The sequence below is a fragment of the Cyprinus carpio genome, chromosome B17, assembly GCF_018340385.1.
Source record: "Cyprinus carpio isolate SPL01 chromosome B17, ASM1834038v1, whole genome shotgun sequence".
Lineage (NCBI taxonomy): Eukaryota > Metazoa > Chordata > Actinopteri > Cypriniformes > Cyprinidae > Cyprinus > Cyprinus carpio.
This window is the reverse complement of record NC_056613.1, coordinates 21,938,877-21,963,221: the sequence shown is the minus strand read 5'-3', so window position 1 is coordinate 21,963,221 and position 24,345 is coordinate 21,938,877. Positions and strand designations below refer to the sequence as shown.

Genomic DNA, 24,345 nt, shown 5'->3' with positions numbered 1-24,345 from the left:
TTTTCAGACTACCTTATTTTCAGAATAATTTTACCAAAAACACTATTATTTTGCTGACTGCAAAGGCTGTTATTTTATTCAAGAATATATATATATATATAAAAAAAATATTCTTGCAGTTCACTTACCATGGACCAGACCCTGTTCATAAATACCTAACACTGGTAGTAGATGATGGGATTCAGCCTCCCGTAGAGCTCAGCTGTAAGGACAGAAATATCATGGCTGCAACCTTTATCCGCTTTCTCCACAAGAATATTGGTTAGTGTGAGTGGCAGTGTGCCGTAAATACAATCAAATGTAGATATGCTGTTGTGTTTGATTTGTGTTTTGTGTGTGTGTGTGTGTGTGTGTGTGTGTGTGTGTGTTTGCATCTTCTAGGTGGATCAGAAACTTTTCAGGATAAAGTGAACTTTTTTCAGCGGGAGCTGAGACACATTCACTCCAAGAGACCTCGCACTAAAACCTGCCTGAAAATCAGCCGTCACTCACTCCTTGAATCGGTGAGCACATCTGGCAGATCATTCCTCATGGGCCATACAGAACAGTACAGAAAGTATCTCAATATTCATATGAGCCTGCAGCCCTGCACCATTTATTTCTTTGGTGTAGTGCAGTCTCTGAATTTTATGGGAATTTAAAGCGACACTTCCTCCCCTTTTTTCAGTCTCTGAAGGCCACACGGAACTTTTCTGTGTCGGATTGGAGTAAGAACTTTGAAGTTGTGTTCCAGGATGAGGAAGGTTGGTTAACCGATTGATGCTGTTAGCTTTACTAACTATTCTTGTGCATTTCACAAACCTGTCAAGAGCATAATAAATTACATAAAATAAAATTACATAAATTACATTAAAAAAGCCAATTTTTAACCATTAAGATTTGTTTTTATTGTGACATTTCATTACTTTTCTTTTTTTTTTTTTTTTTACCATTAATAAACCCATAATCATATTTAAAGGTTGATTTGTTCTATGTGTTTGGGTGTGTTTATTAGCTCTGGACTGGGGTGGGCCACGGCGTGAGTGGTTTGAGCTTATCTGTAAGGCTCTGTTTGATACAAATAACCAGCTTTTCACACGCTTTAGTGACAACAACCAAGGTTTGGTAAGTCATAGCTGTACAAAACAGCTTTTTAAGCTGCTTGATATTGCAAACTTGTATTTCTTATCATATTATTTTAATGTATTGTTGTAATTATAAACACTCTGGTTTGTAGCGCAAACAGTTTTATTGTATTTACTGCATTTTGTTATTTATCTAGTTATTTACTTAAAGCAACTAACTAATTGGAAGTCTTGCACATTAACAGAAAATAGCTTAATATAACGTTGCAAAGTAAGGTGGATAAAGAGTTCTGTACAATTGTCTGTGTATATTACACTGGGATATGAGAAAGTATTTTAAAGGGGATAAAATTACACTCATCACCTTTAAATGAAACTGTCATGATATACACATTGACTTTTTAATGTTGATGTTGGTCAAGCTCTTCTATGTTTTTGGGCAGGTCCACCCAGATGCTGATCGCCCCCCTCACCTGAGGGTGAAAATGTATGAGTTTGCAGGTCGAGTGGTGGGGAAATGTCTGTATGAATCAGCTTTAGGTGGGGCCTACAAGCAGCTGGTACGAGCCCGATTCACCCGCTCCTTTTTGGCTCAGATAATTGGATTGCGAATGAACTATAAGGTGACTTATAGCCTGCTAATAAATATAAATTTTAAACTGTGTTAATATAGTTTATGCCTCCTTTACAAATGAATACTCATTTTATGAGTAGTCATATCTCCTCTCTTTGGGTGCAAATTTTGCAAAGCATACCTGTAAACTTGAAAAAGCATACCTGTCACATTTGAAAAAGACCATTTACATGATTCATGCAAATCCAATGAGATTTTATTTGGGGGATCTTTCTGTTCATACCAATTATATATGACAAACAAAAACATTTTTTTTTTTTTTTAAAGCTGAAATGTGAGGTTTATCTAAACATAGTAAGTATATAGTTCTATTTCTAATATCAGAGCCCCGTCAACTTTTTTTTTTCAGCCCAGAGTTTGCAAGTATGCAAATACTCTTACTTTCCTTGAATTAAATTATATGAGTGTTTGTTAATTTTTTGTTTTTCTTTGCTTTGGCAGTACTTTGAAACTGATGATGAGGAATTTTACAAAACCAAGGTATGCTTTATTCTTAACAATGATGTCAGTGAAATGGACCTGCTGTTTGCAGAAGAAAAATATAGCAAGTCAGGACACCTGGAAAAGGTAGTCATCATTAATTCAATGAAAAACCAATAAAAATTCATCTTGATTCCAAATACGATCATACAGTTAAGTGCATGTGTGTATGAAAGTGATCTTAAGGCAGGGGTCTCCAATCCTGTTCCTGAAAGGCCAACATCCTGCAGATTTTAGCTTCAGCTGGCTCCAACACACCTGCCTGTAAATTTCTAGTGGGTCTAAAGACCTTGATTAGCTGGTCCAGGTGTTTTTAATTAGGGATCCAGGAGCAGGTTTGAATACCCCTGCCTGAAGGGTTATTTGAAGGTACAGGTGAATTTTTGTTGTACACTTTCACTTATAGTAATAATATTACAGGTGGTGGAATTGATATCTGGTGGTGCTCAAATTGCAGTGACAAATGAGAATAAAATTCACTACTTAAACCTGTTGGCCCAGTACAGACTAGCCAGTCAGGTGCGAGATGAAGTAGAACACTTCCTAAAAGGTAAGAGCCCAAGTTTCTGACTCTGTTTCAAGACTTCTGTACAAAATCTCTTTAACTGAATGACCTCTTCTGTTCAGGTTTGAATGAACTGGTCCCTGAAAACCTTCTGGCCATATTTGATGAGAATGAATTGGAGGTGAGAAATTACATTAAGCTGTAGATATACAGCAAATTAGAAGAATTGAAAATCATTCAGTAGTGGAAGTGTATTAACAATGCTCCTTTTAATATAGTTAAGGATTTCCAGAAAAAAAAGACCACATAACAATAGTTTTCAAAGCTGAACCCTTTTATCTGAGCACAGTTCAGTTTATATACCCTGGTTATATAAATCCACATACTAAACATGTCTTTGGACCGCCAGTCCAAATCAGATTTTTGTGCATATATGGTCATAATCTGACAAATACAATTTTTATGAATCCATTTCAAGATGCATTCATATGTGGTTTTAAATCCTATTCAGATCTCATTTCTTGAAGTCCTTTTCAGTCTGATTCCAGCTCAGAACAGATTTCACATAGCTTTTCTTAGAGGTCGACTGATTGATCAGTTTTGCCAATTAATCGGCACGAGAGTTTTTTCCGGGTTGTGTCCATTCATGCATGGAGCGGCTGAGAAGGGTCTGCTGCCATTATACAGTGTGAGAGCAGACTCTAGAGGTGGAAATGATTTGTGAATAGAACATTAACACGATGTACTGTATGCTTTGACCATGCTTGGCCCTCTCCGATACCATGACCCAGATAGCACACAAAATTATGATGAAATTATACCACAATATATAATTTCATGATGATAAAGTTTCCAGGATTCTGCAATGTCTATTTTAAAATCATATTTGTCTTTACTACTGCAAGTCTCTGCATTAGTCCAGAGACGCTTTAGTTCTCAACTGAACATGTGGGGAAAGCATTACTTTTAAAATTTGGCCAAAGAAAACTTGTTAAAATCATAAAAATATATATATATTTCTATATTTTCTATATTAATTTGTGCAATTGGTGCAAAAAAGTCATAAACAAAAATCTGAAAAAGTCAATTTTTTATTTTTCAGGCAGCATTTTGTGTGTAAGGTTTACATTTAAATTTTCATTTTCAGCGTAGCATTTAAAGGGATAGTTCACCCAAAAATGAAAATTCTGTCATTAATTACTCACCCTCATGTCGTTCCAAACCTGTAAGACCTTCGTTCATCATCTGACTATTTTATCGATGTTCTTGCTACGTTTCTGGAACTGGAAACACTGGATTTGGATTGGATTTGGAATGATATAAGGCGGGGTAATTAATGACATTTTTGGGTGATCTGCCTTTGTATAGATATTTAAAAATGCCCACCTTTAAGCATGACTGTTGAAATGAAATAGTAACACTTTACAATAAGAGCCCGTTTGTAACATTAAGATTAATAAAAGCTGTAGAAGTATTGTTCCCTGTTAGAGTGTATTAATTTCAACATTTACTATTAATAATACATTTTTACATTTTAAAGTTTCTTCTGCTAACAATAGTCAATAAACTATGAACTTCAATGATCAATATAATAATTCATATTTAAATTTTTATTCATTTACAAAGTATGGGTAAGTACTGGTTTTTATAAATAGTAAAGCACTATTTTAGTTTTCATTCAGTTTAAAAACTATCAGTTGATTAATCAGTATAGGCCAGTGTGGTCCAACTTAACTATTGGTATAAGTAAAATCCATCTGTCGACCTCTAGCTTCTCTGCCAGATGAAGGAAACATGTTGAAAGTCAATGCAGAAACAAGTTTGTGTTGTGTGTGGTTGAGATGTGTGTCAGCCTGGTATCCACACGTTATTGCCCTTTTATAGTCCTGTCCAACTTTCCTCGTGTAACAGCCCATCTCCCAGTATTTCCTCTGTGCTATAGAGATTGTGCTGGGAGACACACCACACCTTGTGGTGACATGTATTGAATTGCCATCCTGGAGGAGCTGGACTACCTGTGCAACCTGACTGGGTTGCAGGGACTGCCACATTGTAGTGGTAGTGTGATGTTGTGAGAAGGACCCTAACAAACTGCAAAACTAGAGAAAGATCTGTCAGGAAAGATAAGCAGAGAGCAATTTTTTGTGAACACCTCCTGCAAAACCATCCTTTTTTGGGAGTTGTCTTGCTGTTTCCTCTCCAGTGTACCTGTTGTTACTCTCATTTGCACCAAAGCAGGTAAAACTTATTCACAAGCACTTATGCTTCTTAACCGGACGGATTGATGTCCCTAAAGTTTTACTGACAGTATAGTTGGTTCATTCCGTGTCAACTCAACCAGAGGTCTCTGACTCAAATTTTGTTAATATATTGCTCCAGCAGTAAATTGTTAAATTGTACACATTTTCAGTGGACAAAAACCAAATGGGGATCACGTTGTATACAGATGAGTAATATCTGAAGAACAAATAATGTAGCGTGTGACTGTAGCCTTTAATGGGTGTTTTTACAGACTCCTCATGTAAAGTCGATGTTTAAAAAGTTAAATTCTCTGTAAAGCAATATTAAATAAATGTGTTCTGAGTTTGTCACAGCACAGAAAAAATGTGTTAAGATCCTAGCCAAATTTGAATGTTAAAAAAATGCCAAGTAAATAAAATAAGTTAAAAAAAAAATCTGTAAAAAAAAAAAGCAGTATTCTCTGCTCTAAATTTTTTAAAACTATCCGGTGCAAAATGTCCTCTGCAGAGTGTAGTGAATTTGCTGTTACCAACCTAGGGAGGGGAAATAGTATAGTGATCGATACTCATTTCATCATTGACGTTATGATTTTTGGAACACGTGTCACTTAAAGGGATAGTTCTCCCAAAAATGAAAATTTTATGTTTATCTGCTTACCCACAGGGCATCCAAGATGTAGGTGACTTTGTTTCTTCAGTAGAACACAAACCAAGATTTTTAGCTCAAACCGTTGCAGTCTATCAGTCTTATAATGTAAGTGGATGGGAATCATGGATAAAACATACAATAAAACAAAAAACAAATACACAAACAAAACCAAATTAAACCCTGCGGTTGATGATACATTGATCTGTAAAGACACAAAACACAATGTCCGAACTGTTAGAACTCTCCTGAGCACGTCCTCCCATCCGATTCACAAAAAGCACGAACATTAAGAACTCTCCTGAACGTGTCCTCTTGTTCACGTTCCCAGCAGCAGGCACCCATGCGCATGAGATGTCTTCTTCTTGCTTTATGGCGGATCGCAGACTCTCAAGTGGACCATTGACACCCCTAATTGATTTTCACTTTCATTTTGACCAGTGAGAAGTCCTGTCCTTCCCGGGCTTTGTACCAAAGGTTGTCTTCTTGCCCTCTAAGAAGTTTCTGGCTGTTGTCCTGGTGTCTTTATCTAATGGCCTTGGACAGTTTGCTTATATTAATCCACCAAGCTCTAATCAAAATGTAACAAACCTTTGTCCACTATTGTGTTCAGAGAGGGGCCTACTGGATTTTTGGATGAGTGTTTGGCGCTACTACCCTTTTTTTGCAGCGAGGGGCCCTGCCATATACTGGGCCATAGAATGTGCTGTCTGCTACAAAAGGCGGGTATTGGTGGTGATCCTTAGCTCTACATCAAGGTGGCTCGTCACAAAATTTAATCCACCTCTTACTGATATCATAATATTTTAGGAAATTTAAATGAGGAGACCGAGCTGTTTTGTAAATGATCGCAACCAAGTAATATGCATTTATGTGATCAAGGCATAGCTAGCAAGCAAATTGTAGGTTGTAGTAACTAATGGTAGTGACTAACTCGCGATTGAGCAGGTAAACCACTGATGCTAATGTGCTCTAATTATTATAGTGTTAGGGGAGAGAGCCATGGAGCCATGCTCAGTGGCTCCAGTGCATCATCAAGAAAAAGGCCATCGTTCAGGCCACCCAAAAAATCCTGAACGCAAAAGTGGTGAAAAACTTTTTAATGGTCTAACTCCACAATTCAGTACTACGTAGTTCTCAGTCTTTGTAACGTATTTTTAGCAATACATTTCTGACATTTATAATGGGTTTAGAAACAAATCTTTGAATTGCCTTTTACATGCACTTTAAAGTTATGACTTTTTGTCTTGTTCCCAGTTGTTGATGTGTGGTACAGGAGATATTAACGTGCAGGACTTTAAAGCTCATGCTGTAATTGTTGGAGGGTCATGGCACTTCAGAGAAAAGGTAAGTGACTTCACGTTAAATGTATTTCATCCTTTCTTCAAAGTATGCACATTGGTTTATACAGAAAGCATGGCATTATCAAACACATCTTCATCAGTGCTTCCCACACATAGACTTTACTTGGGCGGGGTATATCATATTCATATCAAATATATATACATATGTATGTTACCAGGTATATACAGTAGGTGGCCAACCAGAGTGTGCTTTCTACTGCCGCGAGCGCTGCCGCCACGTCTGCAAAGTGCATTTGCAGCTTTTTACTGTTGAGTGGCGCTTTAAACACAAGTTATCAAACAAAGGCATCAAAGCACATTTTTGCAAATGGCCGTCAGCTTTGCCTCACCAATGTGTTACATTTGACGACTGAAGTTGGGGAAAATGAAAGAAAAACACTGTAGTTATAATATTTAATATTCACAGATGAAAATTTAGTAGCCTAGTTTATGTGCGTTATGTGCGTTTCTTAGAACGAATTCAAGCAGGATAAATGTCAAACCAAATGAGCCTTTGCTTATATTTTCTCTAAGTTGCACAGTATTACATCATATTTTAGATTTGAAACATTTAACTTTTAACATTGTTATATTATCCTTAAGAAATGGTGGTTTACTTTTCATGGGAGCATTAAAAGTGGGTAGCCTATTTTAGTGAGCTAGTCTACATACATGGCTCTATATGCAAAATGTCAATGTTCTCACATATTAGGCCTATATTTGTCACAAGTAAAAAAAAAAAATATATATATTTTATTTATGTTTTAAAATTCCTTTAAAGGGATTTTAAAGGGAGCCGCCTTTACTTGCTTTTGTACATTTATATATTTATACAAAACTAAAAAAAAATACAAAATAAATTGCAGCCGCATTTAAATGCAGGAGTGTATACTATTCCTTAAAATATCAGAATGCAAGATTTGTGCAGCGCGACACGCAACATTTATTTTTATTTGTCTACATATTTTATCTTCATTAAAAATCTTGTTTGGTTTTATTTTGTATAATTCCATGTAAAAAAATAATTAACTTTGTAATACATATGCAAAATGTGAAACTGCAATCTTATTCGCAGTCTATAGCATTTTATAATTATCTGTATAATAATATTTAACTTAACCTGCTTTGTATCTTTATTATTTAATGCAAAAGAGATTTATTAAAACAAGTTTATGAGCATCCATTTAATCTTGATCAAGAACAACTAATGATCAACGATTTGGAACGACATCGGCCGTTAGATCATTTTAAGACGTCAAATAGCCTTCAATTTACAAGCTATAACTGCATCTGTGGTTGTAGACTTGTGAAGATTTATTTTTAATGCGGATCCCATACTGTAACCTAACAGAAATGTGCTCTATTTCTATTCATATTCAAGTGTTTGTGTGGAAGATTAATACACATGCATTACAGGGAGGCGGCCTCGTGATCACTTGAATTTTCTCCTGATAATGAAATAACTTAATATTGGGGTGCCTCACATACATCAGAAATATATCAACAGAAAGCTTGAAATGTCTTCTTTTAAACGAAGCAATTCAAAATGAAAACAAATACTCCCTGATTATATAATCTGTGAAGGTTGCATTTCTCTTGAAAGGCGGGTCTATGTGGAGAAAGTCAGTATCGTGAATGTCATCTTGCAGCCGACAAGAAAACATCAGTTTATTAATAAATAATTAAAAAGTCTCCTTTTTCACAATTATTAGGTTACTTCTTCCTGTGCTTTGTGGCAAACTTAATGCGTGTGCTTGAGCGCGGAATATATTAAGACTCATTATTGATTAGACTGTGTTAATTTAATATAAACGTGCGATTAGTTGAATAATGACCTAAATTACCAACTACTAGTAACTAAAAAAATCTTACATGGGGGGCAGCCCTATTAAATTCCTTCTAGATTATAAGCATTATATATGCGTTTGTATAAATTCTGCTTTCAGAACGGTCCATAACGGAGAGATGTAACATCCTTAACATTGATTTTTCCTCTGAAACACAAAAACGAAAATTGAAATAAAATTGATAGGCCCAAATTATTTTTTGTGAATGGTCAACCCTTCTCCTTTCTGCAGATATTGTTTTCTGGTTTGTGCATTGTAATCACAGAAAGTCTACAAAATATGTTGTCTCCCAAAAACTCGGGTCTTTTTTGACGAGTCTGTAACGCATGTGTGTTTCCCAAATCTAAAATAGCCTATAAAACACATTCATAGACAGATAATTTTCTGATGTCTGGAATTTGTTTGGGATTTAGAAAAACAAAAAGAGATGGTTCAATATATTGGTAATGAATACATTCTGTCAGAATTTATATTTCAGGTTTTGATTGAATTTCATGTCAATAATGCTGCAATTGCCCAATAATGAAACTAAAAATGATTAGGCCTAATGTCTAGGGATGTTTCTTATTACTGCAATATATTTTTACATTTGTATTGCCAAAGGACTGCAGTGTTAAGCGTACAATTAAAACAGTGCAAAACTGAAAATAGTACAAAGCAGCACATTAAGAGCAAAAGTTTTTTTCTGGCAAATGCCAGTCTTTCGCCAGTTCCTTTGTTTCTCTCTCCGATGCGCCTCATGTCTCCTGAGAAAAAACAAAACCATATTATATTATATGTACTACTCTGTATGCTGTTGCAAAAGCCAAACCAAACGAGACATTTGACTTTGCCTAAACCTAAAAAAAAAAGTTTAAAATGCTGATCAGACATTCACCATATGAAAGAACAAGATATTCACACCTTTATTTCAGACCCCACAAGCTATACATAACTAACCCCAACCCCCTCCAGCTGGACTGAATTCATAGTGTACTGGATGCTTAGTGTAAAATGGACATGCTTTATCTAAAATAATAATAAAAAATAAAAAAACCATCAAACTGCAGAATCATGTTATATATTATTTTATTATTATAAAAAAAAACACAATCGGGATTTCTGAAATCACTTCTACCACTGGATTAACTTGATAAACCAAACTTCCCTTTTCCATTGCGTGTTTGCGCAAGACAGACGCCCTCTTCATTCATCTCACGTCACAATAATAAAAATAACAGTGTTATCAAGGAGATAATTATTGTGTGTTTATTATAGTGATCTAATGCTGATCTTATAGGCCTAATTATAAATAGGCTGATTACATCAGATATTGCAGAGAGAAATAATTATTATTACAGCAAAAATGTGTTTTTGTATATATATATATATATATATATATATATATATTTTTTTATATAGATGAAAAGCCTATTGAACTGGACTGCCAGTGAGCAAGCTTCTTTTTGATGCTGCTTTTGATGAAAAGCCTATAAAACTGACTTATAGCACCATTTATTTTTCAACCTCACATAAAAATTATTCATGGAACAAAAACACATTTTTGCTGTAATAATAATTAATTATTTCTCTCTTTCCTCTCTGCAGTATCTAATGTAATTAGCCTGGGTTAACCCTCTGGAGTCTAAGGGTATTTTTGGGGCCTGGAGAAGTTTTGTCATGCCCTGACATTTGTACTTTTTTCAGTTTCTTATAAATATCTAAATGGATAAAGTCTAATCTCACTGTAATCAGCACAAACTAGGCTATAATAATATGTGAGCAGCATGTATGTACATGATTGTGTTTTTGAGAAAAAAAAAAAGGTTATGTGTGGTTAGTGAAAAACTAAAAATGTTAAATCACTTGAATAAGGCAATAAAACACATTTTGGTGAAAATTGGTTCCCGGGACTTTTGAGAACTGGAGCTTGTAGCCTAGAACTTTTTTTCTAAATGATGTGAAAATCATCTTGTTTACTCACTTACAGAAAACAATATATTGATTTAAATTTTATAAGACACTTTTTGTTGGTAAAAGTCATATGCGAGTAGGCGTCAACTATCATGAATTCACACCTGAGAAGACAAAGGCCTGCATAATAAGCTGCATAATGGGCCATTCAGTCAGCTGTGTCACTGGGAGGGATGAGTTACAAGAAAGAATGTGAGGACAAAATAAATGTATATAATTTTATGTTTGTAGTTGATTTAGAATATATTTAGTTATCCCACAACATAATTTAATATTCACTTGTGAGTGCAGTTAAACAGTTTATTAGGAACAATCAAAGCTGACTTTCAAACTGAATTTTTTTTGCATCATTACTCCAGTCACACAATCCTTCAGAAATCCTTTTAACAATCTTATTTTCTACAAAAAAAAAACATTTATTGTTATTATTATCATTATTATTATTATTATTATTATTATTATTATTAATGTTGAAAAGAGCTGAGAATATTTTTTTTCAGGTTTTTTAGGGGGGATAAATTGAAAGAACATTATTGTTTGTTACATTTGTTACAGTTAAATTTATTGTTACATTTATATTATTTACATCAAGCTTTTGAATGGTATAGTAGTGTATATTGTTATTGAAACTTCATAATATTTCACTTGATTATACATTTAGTCAGGAATTATAGTTTGGAAAAAGTCTTTGGAAAAAGTCTAACTAGTAAAATGTTTACACGTTATGTGAAAACTAGTACAAGTATATAAATAAATAAAAATAGACTTACTCATTTTTCTGATCTCTGCTGAAATAAAGTGCTTCATTCTTTTTTCTGAGGAAATCCAAATCTCAAATCCTCAACCACATCACATCTTTTTGGGGTGAATTATGTCTTATTCCTCTCATCACGAAGCAAACAGTAAAATAAAAAAAAACTTGAAGAACAATCTCGCTGCGTTGTCTTCTGTTGTGTGGGGCGTATTCAAAAGCCGCGCGCTTCAGTGAAACATTATAATATCAATAGCGCGCTCGGCGCGGGGGCGTGGTCGCATTAGAAGATAATGAAGGGAGACGTGAAAAACGGACATCGCATTGTTTTCATATGGATTACTTTAGCACAGAATATTTGTTTTCGGCAGCACTTGTTAAGTTTAAAAGTAGACATGTCAGGCTTTCTATAGATATCTCTCTCATGTCTCTTCGTTGAGTATTCACTGAGTTACAGTTCATTTTTAATGACGCGTTTGTAACTGAAGATCAGCGCAGACAAAGGCTGCAGACAGCACTCCTTGTTTGTTATCTTTATTTTATAAGTGCACAAAGTTTTTGTTGTTATTATGTCTGTATACAAAAAAAGTAGACCCTTTACAGATTCGATTGATGTATTGCTCTTTATCTGTACGATCAAAAAAAAACTGAAAGTGTAATTTAAGTTCTTTTCGGGGTTATCAGGAGAAAATACCCCAAAACGCTTATACGCGTTAATCGACTTCAGAGGGTTAAGCCTGTTCAAAGCGCAATAATATTAACATTTTACTGTAATTATTAGCCCTTCATGGATTCAGTCTTATATGTATTATATGTAGCTTATTGTGAATATAAACCATCAGTTTTGGACATGGCAAAGCTAAACTGCACCTGCTTTTAGAGCTTTGCATTTCAGCCCGAGCTTGACATGTTCACGCAGACAGAGACGGCAGAAAGCGAATCCAGTTTATTTTCTCTATTTTACAGAAGCACAACGTTTTGTTGATATTTATGTAAGTTTACACAAAAATAAGGGTACACCATTTACAGTTCCGAATGAAATATTAGTCTTATCTGTATGCACAAAAATGACGGCGTACTTCAAGTTGTTTCCACTATAATGAAAAACAGAATGAAGGGATCGCACTGGTGCCTCCACGCATTAACTTCAACACTTTCTGCACAAACGCTTAGATATACGCCTAACAGTGCACTTTTAAATGTTTAAACTAACATTTTAATATGCTTTGTGTTCTACATCTATAGATTTTAAGCAAGTCGTCATGATTTGAGAAGGCTAAATTGATCAAAACCTGATCAAATCAGAATTAAAAAAAAAGTTCCAAATATTTTTCTAAATTAATTAATACTGAAACCATAAGAAATATAACTTTTCAATTAAAAACAAAACTGAACTATTTTAATGGCGAGAGAGGAAAAAACATGGGCTCCAGTTGGACTCAGGCCGAGGATACTGGTCAGCTGTAGGCCAAGAGCCGGCCGTAGGGCATAGGCTTGAGGCCCGTGCAGGGCTCTACCTGATTTCTGTGTTTGGAAACGAATGTTGTGAATCGGGATGTTTTCTAATTAATATTAGAAAAACTATTATTGAACGAAGTAAATATCATATAAAAAAGGAGTCCCAAAAACAGATCTGATCATCGTCCATATCGTTGTTTATATTACACTTGCATTACCAAAGCAACTGATGCATTTGTATTGCATTCCAAAGAGCGCCATTATCAGCACCACAGTGGAAAATGAAACTGTATCCATGCTGACTGGCCCGGATCAGCACGGAATAGAACGGTTAAGCAAAGGAGACCGTTTGGCCCGATAGTGGAAAAGCAGCTTATGAATTTCCCATGAGTGAACGTCATGATTCAGTTCATCTGGAAGAGAAGACAAAAATTCAGAAGACCTCAGCAGTGTGGTCGCACTTTAAATTTAGTGAGGACAAGACAAAGGCAGTGTGCCAGATTGATATGCGATTTGAAACTGGCCTACCACAACAGCACATCAAGTTTGAAAAAGTTCTGTAAGTAGTAGCCTATAGTATATTGTAGGGCTGTGCAAAAAATCGAATGCGATTTTCATGCGCATCTCATCAGTAAAGACGCTCCTGTAATTAGTAGTATATCTCCAGCACGTGCATTAAGATCAGGGTTGCCAGGTTTTCACAACAAATCCTGCCCAGTTGCTTCTCAAAACTAGGCCAAAACTAGTCCAATTGCGTTTCCAGGAGGTTCCCCGATAAAAATTGCATCCCGGGGTTAAAATATATGTTTTTTTGGCAGGGTTGCCTTGGTAAAATTTGCATTTTAGGGGCTAAATATCATGCTATTGGGATTGAGGTCGCTTCAAACCGTGGACATGAAAAACAACCACAGACTTGGCAACACTGGTTCAGGTGGAGCGGCATTTCTACACAGAGCCGTAGTCCACCGACAAGCTACAGAAAATCGCTTTCAAAATCGACAAAGAATCGCCTGCGATTTTAAAATCGATTTTGTGTAGATTGTCAGTGAATTACTGCTCTGTGTAGTAAATGCCAACCAGTGTTGCCAAGTCTGTGGTTGTTTTTCATGTTCGCGGGTTGAAGCGACCCCAATACGTGATATTTAGCCCCTAAAATGTGAATATTACCAAGGGAACCCTGCCAAAAACATGTATTTTTATCTTCCGGAATGAAACGCGATTGGACTAGTTTTGAGAAGCAATTGGGCAGGTTTTGTTTTGAAAACCTGACAATCCTGATCTGAACGCACGTGCTGGAGATATACTACTAATCACAGGAGCGCCTTTACTGAGGAGATGCACATGAAAATCGCATTCGATTTTTTGCACAGCCCTAGTATATTTTTGGTGTAAAAAAAAACAAACAAGCTGCCTTTATCCGCTAATCAGTAATTTTACACATGATAAAAACGTGCACTTAATTTGCTTGGAAAATACTTGAGAATACGGCAGTCATAAAAAATGTACAGTAGCCCAGGCTAATAATAATTTGTCTATATTAAAAGTACTACTCATAACAGACCTGTGTATTTTTTATCACTAGTGCAGTGTTCGTTCTTGGAGCATATAAGTCCTGCCCGCGTGAGGCGCACCGTTTCTGGCTTGCGCTGTTCTGTAGTTTATTAAAAGTTTATTAATTCTGAACATGTTGTATGCCCATATTGCACCAAAATGCGACATTCCCGCAATGTGTGAAGTAGAGATTGACCGATTTTTCTATAGCAGATGCCGATGTTTAGAGGTCAGGGTCAGCCGATGGTCGATATGTGCTGCCGATTTTTAGGGCCGATATCTTGAAGTTTCCCCCTTCATTTGCATGCTAAAATGTCACACTAATAATAAGTGGATGCACAACATTTCTAAACTTATCATCATTTATTGAGCTCTGACTTGAACCATCTCTCGAATCTTAATTTTGTGCACTGCACGGTATAAAGATGTCTCTTTGAGAGTACTGCTTGTCACAAGCTTTTTTCCTGTTTTAAAGACTCCAAAATATTTTTTTGAGTTTAAGACTATTTATGAGCATTTCCATGCAGTTTTTCCCATTAGGCAGAAACATTGCAAGCCACAACAGCAAAAATTGCTCCATGTACTTCACCAAGATGTCAAGTTTGTAGAAACATTCAACAATGCTAATGGGAGTGTAACTAGTTATTGACTCCTGGGGGCAAAACTTTTTCACACAGAGACATGGCAAATGAGGACAATGGATATATATATATATATATATATATATATATATATATATATATATATATATATATATATATATATATATATATATATATATAAATATATATATATATATATAGTACAGGTCAAAAGTTTGGAAACATTACTATTTTTAATGTTTTTGAAAGAAGTTTCTTCTGCTCATCAAGACTGCATTTATTTGATCAAAAAAATGTAATATTGTGATATATTACAATTTAAAATAATTGTTTTTAAATGTATTATACTTTAAATTATCACTTATTTCTGTGATGCAAAGCTGAATTTTTAGGATCATTATAACATGATCCTTTAGAAATCATTCTAATATGATGATTCATTATCAAAGTTGGAAACAGTTCTGCTGCTTAATATTTTTTTCAGAACATGTGATACTTTTTTAGGATACTATGATGAATAAAAAGTAAAAAAAAGAGAAAAAAAAAGAAGCTATGTTTTTAAAATATAAATATTTTGTAATAACAATATACACTACTGGTCAGTAATTTGGGGTCAGTAATTTTTTTCTTTCTTTTTAAAAAAAAAATCAATACTTTTAATCAGCAAGGATGTGTTAAATTGATAAAAAGTGATAGTAAAGAAAATATATTATTAGAATATATATTATTAGAAATTTTATTAGAATTTTTTTTATTTGGAATAAATGCAGTTCTTTTTAACCTTTTATTCATCAAATATATTAGACAGCAGAACTGTTTCCAACACTCATAATAAATCAGAATATTAGAATGACTTCTAAATGATCATGTGATAGACTGGATGTTACATGTGACACTGAAGGCTGGAGTAATGATGCTGAAAATTCAGTTTTGCATCACAGGAATAAAGTATATTCAAATAGAAAACTATTATTTTAAGTTGTAATAATATTTCACAATATTACTGTTTTTTCTGTATTTTTGATCAAATAAATGCAGGCTTGATGAGCAGAAGAGACTTCTTTCAAAAACATTAAAAATAGTAATGTTTCCAAACTTTTGACCTGTACTGTGTATGTGTGTATATGTATACATACACATACACATACATACATACATACAGTCGTGGCCAAAAGTTTTGAGAATTACATAAATATTAGTTTTCAAAAAGTTTGCTGCTAAACTGCTTTTAGATCTTTGTTTCAGTTGTTTCTGTGATGTACTGAAATATAATTACAAGCACTTCATACATTTCAAAGGCTTTTATCGACATTTACATGACATTTATGCAAAGAGCGTCAGTATTTGCAGTGTTGGCCCTTCTTTTTCAGGACCTCTGCAATTCGACTGGGCATGCTCTCAATCAACTTCTGGGCCAAATCCTGACTGATAGCAACCCATTCTTTCATAATAACTTCTTGGAGTTTGTCAGAATTAGTGGGTTTTTGTTTTTTCCACCCGACTCTTGAGGATTGACCACAAGTTCTCAATGGGATTAAGATCTGGGGAGTTTCCAGGCCATGGACCCAAAATTTCAACTTTCTGGTCCCCGAGCCACTTAGTTATCACTTTTGCCTTATGGCACGGTGCTCCATCGTGCTGGAAAATGCATTGTTCTTCACCAAACTGTTGTTGGGTTGTTGGAAGAAGTTGCTGTTGGAGGGTGTTTTGGAACCATTCTTTATTCATGGCTGTGTTTTTGGGCAGAATTGTGAGTGAGCCCACTCCCTTGGATGAGAACCAACCCCACACATGAATGGTGTCAGGATGCTTTACTGTTGGCATGACACAGGACTGATGGTAGCGCTCACTTTTCTTCTCCGGACAAGCCTTTTTCCAGATGCCCCAAACAATCGGAAAGGGGCTTCATCGGAGAATATGACTTTGCCCCAGTCCTCAGCAGTCCATTCACTATACATTCTGCAGAAGATCAATCTGTCCCTGATGTTTTTTTTTTGGAGAGAAGTGGCTTCTTTGCTGCCCTTCTTGGCACCAGGCCATCTTCCAAAAAGTCTTCACCTCACTGTGCGTGCAGATGCGCTCACACCTGCCTGCTGCCATTCCTGAGCAAGCTCTGCACTGGTGGCACTCCGATCCCGCAGCTGAATCCTCTTTAGGAGACGATCCTGGCGCTTGCTGGACTTTCTTGGACGCCCTGAAGCCTTCTTTACAAGAATTGAACCTCTTTCCTTGAAGTTCTTGATGAACCTATAAATTGTTGATTTAGGTGCAATCTTTGTAGCCACAATATCCTTGCCTGTGAAGCCATTTTTATGCAATGCAATGATGGCTGCACGCGTTTCTTTGCAGGTCACCATGGTTAACAATGGAAGAACAATGATTTCAAGCATCACCCTCCTTTTAACATGTCAAGTCTGCCATTCTAACCCAATCAGCCTGACATAATGATCTCCAGCCTTGTGCTCGTCAACATTCTCACCTGAGTTAACAAGATGATTACTGAAATGATCTCAGCAGGTCCTTTAATGACAGCAGTGAAATGCAGTGGAAAGTTTTTTTGGGGATTAAGTTAATTTTCATGGCAAAGAAGGACTATGCAATTAATCTGATCACTCTTCATAACATTCTGGAGTATATGCAAATTGCTATTATAAAAACTTAAGCAGCAACTTTTCCAATTTCCAATATTTATGTAATTCTCAAAAAACACACACACACACACACACACACACACACACACACACACACAGCTGCTGACCAATCAGAATCAAGGAATGGAACTAACCAACTTACAAACAAATTTCCAATTACCCATCCCTCGATTCTGATTGGTCAGCAGCTGTGTTTTATTCACGATACGGCGGCGGCGTTGACGTACCATCCAATGGCCAATGAGGCGTCTAGGTATTTTGGGCGAATTCCAAACGGAAGTGAGCATCTCTATATCCTACTCCCTTCAAAGGGCAAAGCCCTTGAAGTGTGTTATTTGAAGGGTGTAGTGCATTACTGTCTCGTATAAGCATTTTGAACTCCATTGACGAAGGGAATGACTGACCAAATGTTACCTTGACAACGCTGTGCATGCGTGCAGCATTCAGCACTCCATCAGTTGTTGCAAATAAATATTTCCTTTTATTATTATTTTATTCAAATATTGTCTAATTGTCTTATTTACTACTTAACTTTTTCAAACTAAACTTGCTTACATTACCGTCTTAAATCATATTTCTATCACTGATGAAAAATATTTTGTCTTACATTAAAATAGACAAATTTAGTTTGTATGTAAACTCGAAATCAACCCCAACTTTGCTTTACAAAGCATTGCAAGATGATCTAACCGAAGATCACATGATCACAAATGAAAATCACTTCCGTGAAGTGACTATCGCATGTTCCCTTCCCTAACGGACTTCTGGAAGGGTCCTTCGTGAAGGGATTCAGTTGTTCACTTTTGTTTGGAACAACTGAATGATTGTTCAATGGCGTCCTACAAATGGCGTCCCCTTCCCGAAGTGCCCTTCAAGGGGTGCAGAAAAGCTGTTTGGAATTTGCCCTTTATATGTCTATGGCTATGACCGCTTCACGCAACGGTTCAGTGTATCACCGAGCAACACCCTTAGCAACATAAAAAAATCAATAATATAGCATCAAAACTGTTTCATGTATTTTGTATTTCGGCAGAATTAACTGTTTATTTATTTCATGACGTATGAGTGACCCCTGCTGGCATTATGTTGCATCTTTCATCTTTAATTTTGAGACCCTGCCCTTCCCCCAACTAATAAATGCTTCTCATGCGGAAATATGTTGATGTGTGTGCGCGTCTGTGTGGAAGCCTACAGTTTCCAAAGTGAGGAGGGAATATTACTGAATTTATTAGTTTTCTGTTTTTTCAGGTACGATTCTGTATGTCCATCAGTTTACACTGTAATGACACTTGCAATCTCACGTTGTGCCACAAATGGGTCTCTTTTAAACTAAAAGACGTTTTCTCATGCTGAGAGATAAGCAGATGTATGTGTGAAAAAAATTACACAGCGGATAAGAAGAGTTCCTATTCTCTGTTTTTATTTAAGATTCATTAGATGAGGCATGTTTGGAACATTCTCTTGCCTTTTACTGTTGCTGTCAGGAACTATCTTTTAGCGGAAGGACAGCATTTAGCAAGCTTGCTTCAAAAAAGTAACATTTCAATACATACATTTTTGGTTTTAATAGTTTTTATTGTTTGGCCGTTTCGCGTCGTGCCTATCAATGGCCTTCAGCCATGATTTATTCACAATACAGCATGGCCTCTCGTACCTTATTGCTTTCATATATACAGTATATATATATATATATATATATATATATATATATATATATATATATATATATACACACACACACACACACACACACACTCATTTAAGTTTATATAAATTTGATGAGTGCATGAATGTCTGGTTGTATTTTTATTTGTTACCAGTCACTTTTATGCCTTGGTTCTGCTTGTAGATATGACAATGTGAAAATCAGCCAGAGGCAAACACTTTTTCAACATTGTATTCACATTAACATGATATCCAGTGGTAATTATTGTACATATCTATGGTTTTTGTATATAATGACTTAATATTGGAATGTGTTTGACTTTACAATAATATGCTGAGAGATCACAGCAGGGGATGAAAGTGTTACAGTAAGCTCATTGTTCTGTTGTTTAGGTAATGAAATGGTTCTGGGCAGTGGTGTCATCCTTCACACAGGAAGAATTGGCACGTTTGTTGCAGTTCACCACTGGCTCCTCGCAGCTCCCACCTGGCGGCTTCAATACGCTTTGCCCTTCCTTCCAGATTATAGCAGCTCCCACACACAGCACGCTGCCCACTGCACACACATGGTGAGCTCACACATCAAACATCATCTTTCTTCCACAGTAGGACCAAAAGCAATTTCCATTATTTTGTGATATACAGTTAGGTCCATATATATTTGGACAAAGGCACATTTTTTTTTTTTATTTTAGCTGCTGACCAAAACATGTTCAAGTTAGTTATATAATGAATATGGGCTTAAAGTGCACACTGTGAGGTTATACTGTTGAGGGTATTCTCATCAAAATTGGAGGAAAGATTAAGGAATTACAGCTCTTTAATATGTACCCTCCCCCTTTTAAGGGACCATAAGTAATTGGACAATTGACTCAAAAGCCATTTCATGGACAGATGTGGGCTATTCCAAACCCAGTCTTTGGTGATGTCCATGAGTTCCAGACTTAAGGCAGACATTTCATGCAAAGGATTCTAAACAAAATATTAAAAATGATCATTTTATTTGTTTATATTTATTTGTCCAATTACATTTGAGCCCTTGAAAATTAGGGGACTGTGCATAAAAATATGTATTATATTTTTGTTCAACCCCCTGAATTGAAGCTTAAAGTCTGCACTTTAATTTTATCTTCATTGTTTCATTTTAATTCTATTCTGGTGGCATACAGATCCACATTTATGAAAATTGTGTCAGTGTCCTAACTTTGTGGGCCTAACTTTAACTATAATTTTCTTACAAATGGAAATTTCAGGTATGTTGTGGTTTTATTACTAATATTCATCTTGAATGTGACCTATTATGCCCCTGTAAATGCAAATGAGCTGGTGCTCCCAGCCCCCTTTTCAGAAGAGGGCAGAGCTTCAAGAGGGAGTCTATGTAACTGACAAGCAGCATCAGCAAGAAAACAGTAATGGCGGACTGCTGCTTCTCAATCAGGGCTGTGTTTATGCAAATAGGGTAGAGAGCATCACAAATGGGTGGGACTTTTCCCTAAGATGACGTGTATATAGGGAGAATCTGGAATTTTTTGTTTATGATTTATTGGGATTATAAAAAAAAATGAGTGGGTGGATTTTTACCATTATAGGCTGGTTGTATTCACACACTGCGGCCACACAACTATGTTCAAACACCTTATAAAAGTGATTTTTGTATAATAGGTCCCCTTTAAGGTTTTTGCATTTGTTTCCATTTGATTAGGGAAAAAAAAAAACATTATTTACTTAACTATCATGATTTTTTTACATAATAAAAATGTTTAAATATACTGTATTAATGTTTCTAGCAACATAAATATAGTTTTGTCAGAAGCATCTATAGGTAAAAGTGATATTTTTATATTAGGCTTGCATGTTTAACTCCTCTTCCCACATTGTTCTGTTTTAACCAGTTTTAACCAGCTGTGCCTCCCAACATATGACTCCTACGAGGAGCTCCACAAGCTGCTGAAACTGGCCATCAGTGAGGGGAGTGAGGGCTTTGGTATGCTTTGAAACATCAGTCCAGCTCAGGCAGAAACAGAGTTATCTCCAAACCTCCTTTTTTCATGAACATGTCACCACAGTGTACTTTACAGTGTACTGTAAAGGAAGGACTTTGATCACAAGATGCCTCTGGGAGGATTCAGGAGTTATGTACATATGTATTTAAAGATGAAAATGAGAAGAAAAGCATTTTTTGTTTCAGATAGTTGCCACTCTTTCTATAAATGGCCTACATAAGTATCAGGATGCTTGGTTTGCATTTGACATAAAGAGAATGTGTTTTTTTTGTTTTTGTTTTTTAATGGAACATAGTAGACTAAGGGATGTTGGCAATGACTGCATACCCTCTACACTTGGGCCTTAACTGATCAGGGAAGGTTGTGTATATAACTGTTATTTTATTGTATGCTTTATTTATACAGTGTGTATATTTTCCCTATAACGTTCATTTGATATTTATGAAAAAGAGACATTGGACACATTATAATGTTACCATCTCTCTTTTTTTCTTTGGGAATTTTATAAATTATAAATTTGTTTTTTTTCAGAGATGTTCATACTGTTTCAGTTTCAACTGTTTTGGGATGAAGCAGTTTGTTTCATATTTCAGATGTGCTTTTTGCTCTCTTATTGAGCCCCATAGTTTTCATTTTGGACATTATTATTGAGCATATGTAGAAAACTAGTTATGATTAGATTTAGCTTTGGATGTCCATTAAAAAATGTACTTGGTTCTAAAATATTATTACAAAGACACAAGATCCTACAGCAAAACTACTGTTATTCTGAAATCTTTGAACAACATCTATGCATCATACCAAACAAGTCCCCAAACAACATATAACTCTGATTTTGTTTTTTTGTTTTTTTTTTTATGATAGTTTTTGCTTCTTTTGTACATAACTGATGCTGTTTAAATTTTGTTCTTTTAATGCCGCTACAAAAGTAAAGTCCATTTGTGAGAGAAAAAAAAACAATGCACAATGGTGGACTGTTGAAGAACAATAGTGAAATGTTTTCCACTGTATAGAGCCTGTAGCAATATTCTAGGACAGTGGTTCCCAATCCTGGTCCTGGAGAACCCCCAACACTGCACATCTTAGATGTCTCCCTATTCAAACATAACCAATTCAACTCACCACAAAATTATTTAACACACAAAAAACACAAAAACAGGTGCAGTGTTGGGGGGACACCAAAAGCCAGCATTGTTGAACCACCTCCATACCCATTAATATTAACCACTGTTCTAGGAGGTCACATGCAAATCTGGAGTGTCCTTTTATGACCACTACAAACCATTTGCAAGGACACAAAATGCTAAAAAAAAAAAAAAAAAAAAAAAAAGAAATGACTACCTTGATGTTACACTGTGCTATCGTATCTCTCTCACACTCTCTATATGTATATGTGTGTGTGTGTGTGTGTGTCGTGGAAAAGTTCATTTATTTCAGTAATTCAAATTGTGAAACTCGTGTATTAAATTAAATCCACACAGACTGAAGTAGTTTAAGTCTTTGGTTCTTTTATTTGTGAAGATTTTGGCTCACGTTCAACAAAAACCCACCAATTCACTCAACAAATCTCAACAAATTAGAATACTTCAGGTCTGGTGAGTTTGCTGGCCAGTCAAGCACACCAACACCATGGTCATTTAACCAACTTTTGGTGCTTTTGGCAGTGTGGGCAGGTGCCAAATCCTGCTGGAAAATGAAATCAGCATCTTCAAAAAACTGGTCAGCAGAAAAAAGCATGAAGTGCTCCAAAATTTCTTGGTAAACGGGTGCAGTGACTTTGGTTTTCAAAAAACACAATGGACCAACACCAGCAGATGACATTGCACCCCAAATCATCACAGACTGTGGAAACTTAACACTGGACTTCAAGCAACTTGGGCCATGAGCTTCTCCACCCTTCCTCCAGACTCTAGGACCTTGGTTTCCAAATGAAATATAAAACTTACTCTCATCTGAAAGAGGACTGTGGTCCACTGGGCAACAGTCCAGTTCTTCTTCTCCTTAGCCCAGGTAAGACACCTCTGATGTTGTCTGTGGTTCATGAGTGGCTTAACAAGAGGAATACGACAACTGTAGCCAAATTTCTTGACACATCTGTGTGTGGTGGCTCTTGATGCCTTGACCCCATCCTCGGTCCATTCCTTGTAAAGTTCAAGCAAATTCTTGAATCGATTTTACTTGACAATCCTCATAAGGCTGCGGTTCTCTCAGTTGATTGTGCATCTTTTTCTTCCACACTTTTTCCTTCCACTCAACTTTCTGTTAACATGCTTGGATACAGCACTCTGTGAACAGCCAGCTTCTTTGGCAATGAATGTTTGTGGCTTACCCTCCTTGTGAACGGTGTCAATGATTGTCTTCTGGACAACTGTCAAATCAGCAGTCTTCCCCATGATTGTGTAGCCTAGTGAACCAAACTGAGAGTCCATTTTGAAGGTTTAGGAAACCTTTGCAGGTGTTTTGAGTTGATTAGCTGTTTGGCATGTCACCATATTCTAATTTTTTGAGATTGGTGGGTTTTTGTTAAATGTGAGCCAAAAATCATCACAATTAAAAGAACCAAAGACTTACACTACTTCAGTCTGTGTGCATTGAATTTATTTAATACACAAGTTTCACAATTTGAGTTGAATTACTGAAATAAATGAACTTTTCCACAGCATTCTAATTTACTGAGATGTACCTGTATGTATGTATGTATGTATATATATATATATATATATATATATATATATATATATATATATATATATATATCTATATATATATATATATATATATATATATATATATATATATATATATATATATATATATATATATATATATATATATATATATCTATATAGATATATATAGATATATAGACACACACTTTCTTGTTTTTTTTTTTTTTTCATGTAGATACCCTCTTTGGTTTCATCATTTCTGTGCAGATGGCTACAGTTGATA

The 24,345-nt window shown here is 35.6% G+C and overlaps 1 protein-coding gene across 3 annotated transcripts in view; it reads left to right on the top strand.

Annotated features, from left to right (window-relative positions):
* The window catches only part of arel1 (apoptosis resistant E3 ubiquitin protein ligase 1), a 64,285-nt gene extending 41,774 nt beyond the window's left edge, over window positions 1-22,511 (top strand). For all 3 annotated transcript variants that reach the window (XM_042742813.1, XM_042742811.1, XM_042742812.1), the window contains 11 exons: window positions 120-261; window positions 382-503; window positions 668-743; window positions 995-1,104; window positions 1,508-1,687; window positions 2,140-2,265; window positions 2,599-2,728; window positions 2,806-2,864; window positions 6,827-6,916; window positions 19,784-19,959; window positions 21,283-22,511. In XM_042742813.1, the coding sequence (XP_042598747.1) occupies window positions 120-261; window positions 382-503; window positions 668-743; window positions 995-1,104; window positions 1,508-1,687; window positions 2,140-2,265; window positions 2,599-2,728; window positions 2,806-2,864; window positions 6,827-6,916; window positions 19,784-19,959; window positions 21,283-21,385 (1,314 nt within the window). In that variant the 3' untranslated portion in view covers window positions 21,386-22,511. The remainder of the gene's footprint in view (window positions 1-119; window positions 262-381; window positions 504-667; window positions 744-994; window positions 1,105-1,507; window positions 1,688-2,139; window positions 2,266-2,598; window positions 2,729-2,805; window positions 2,865-6,826; window positions 6,917-19,783; window positions 19,960-21,282) is intronic.
* Window positions 22,512-24,345: the final 1,834 nt, after the last annotated feature.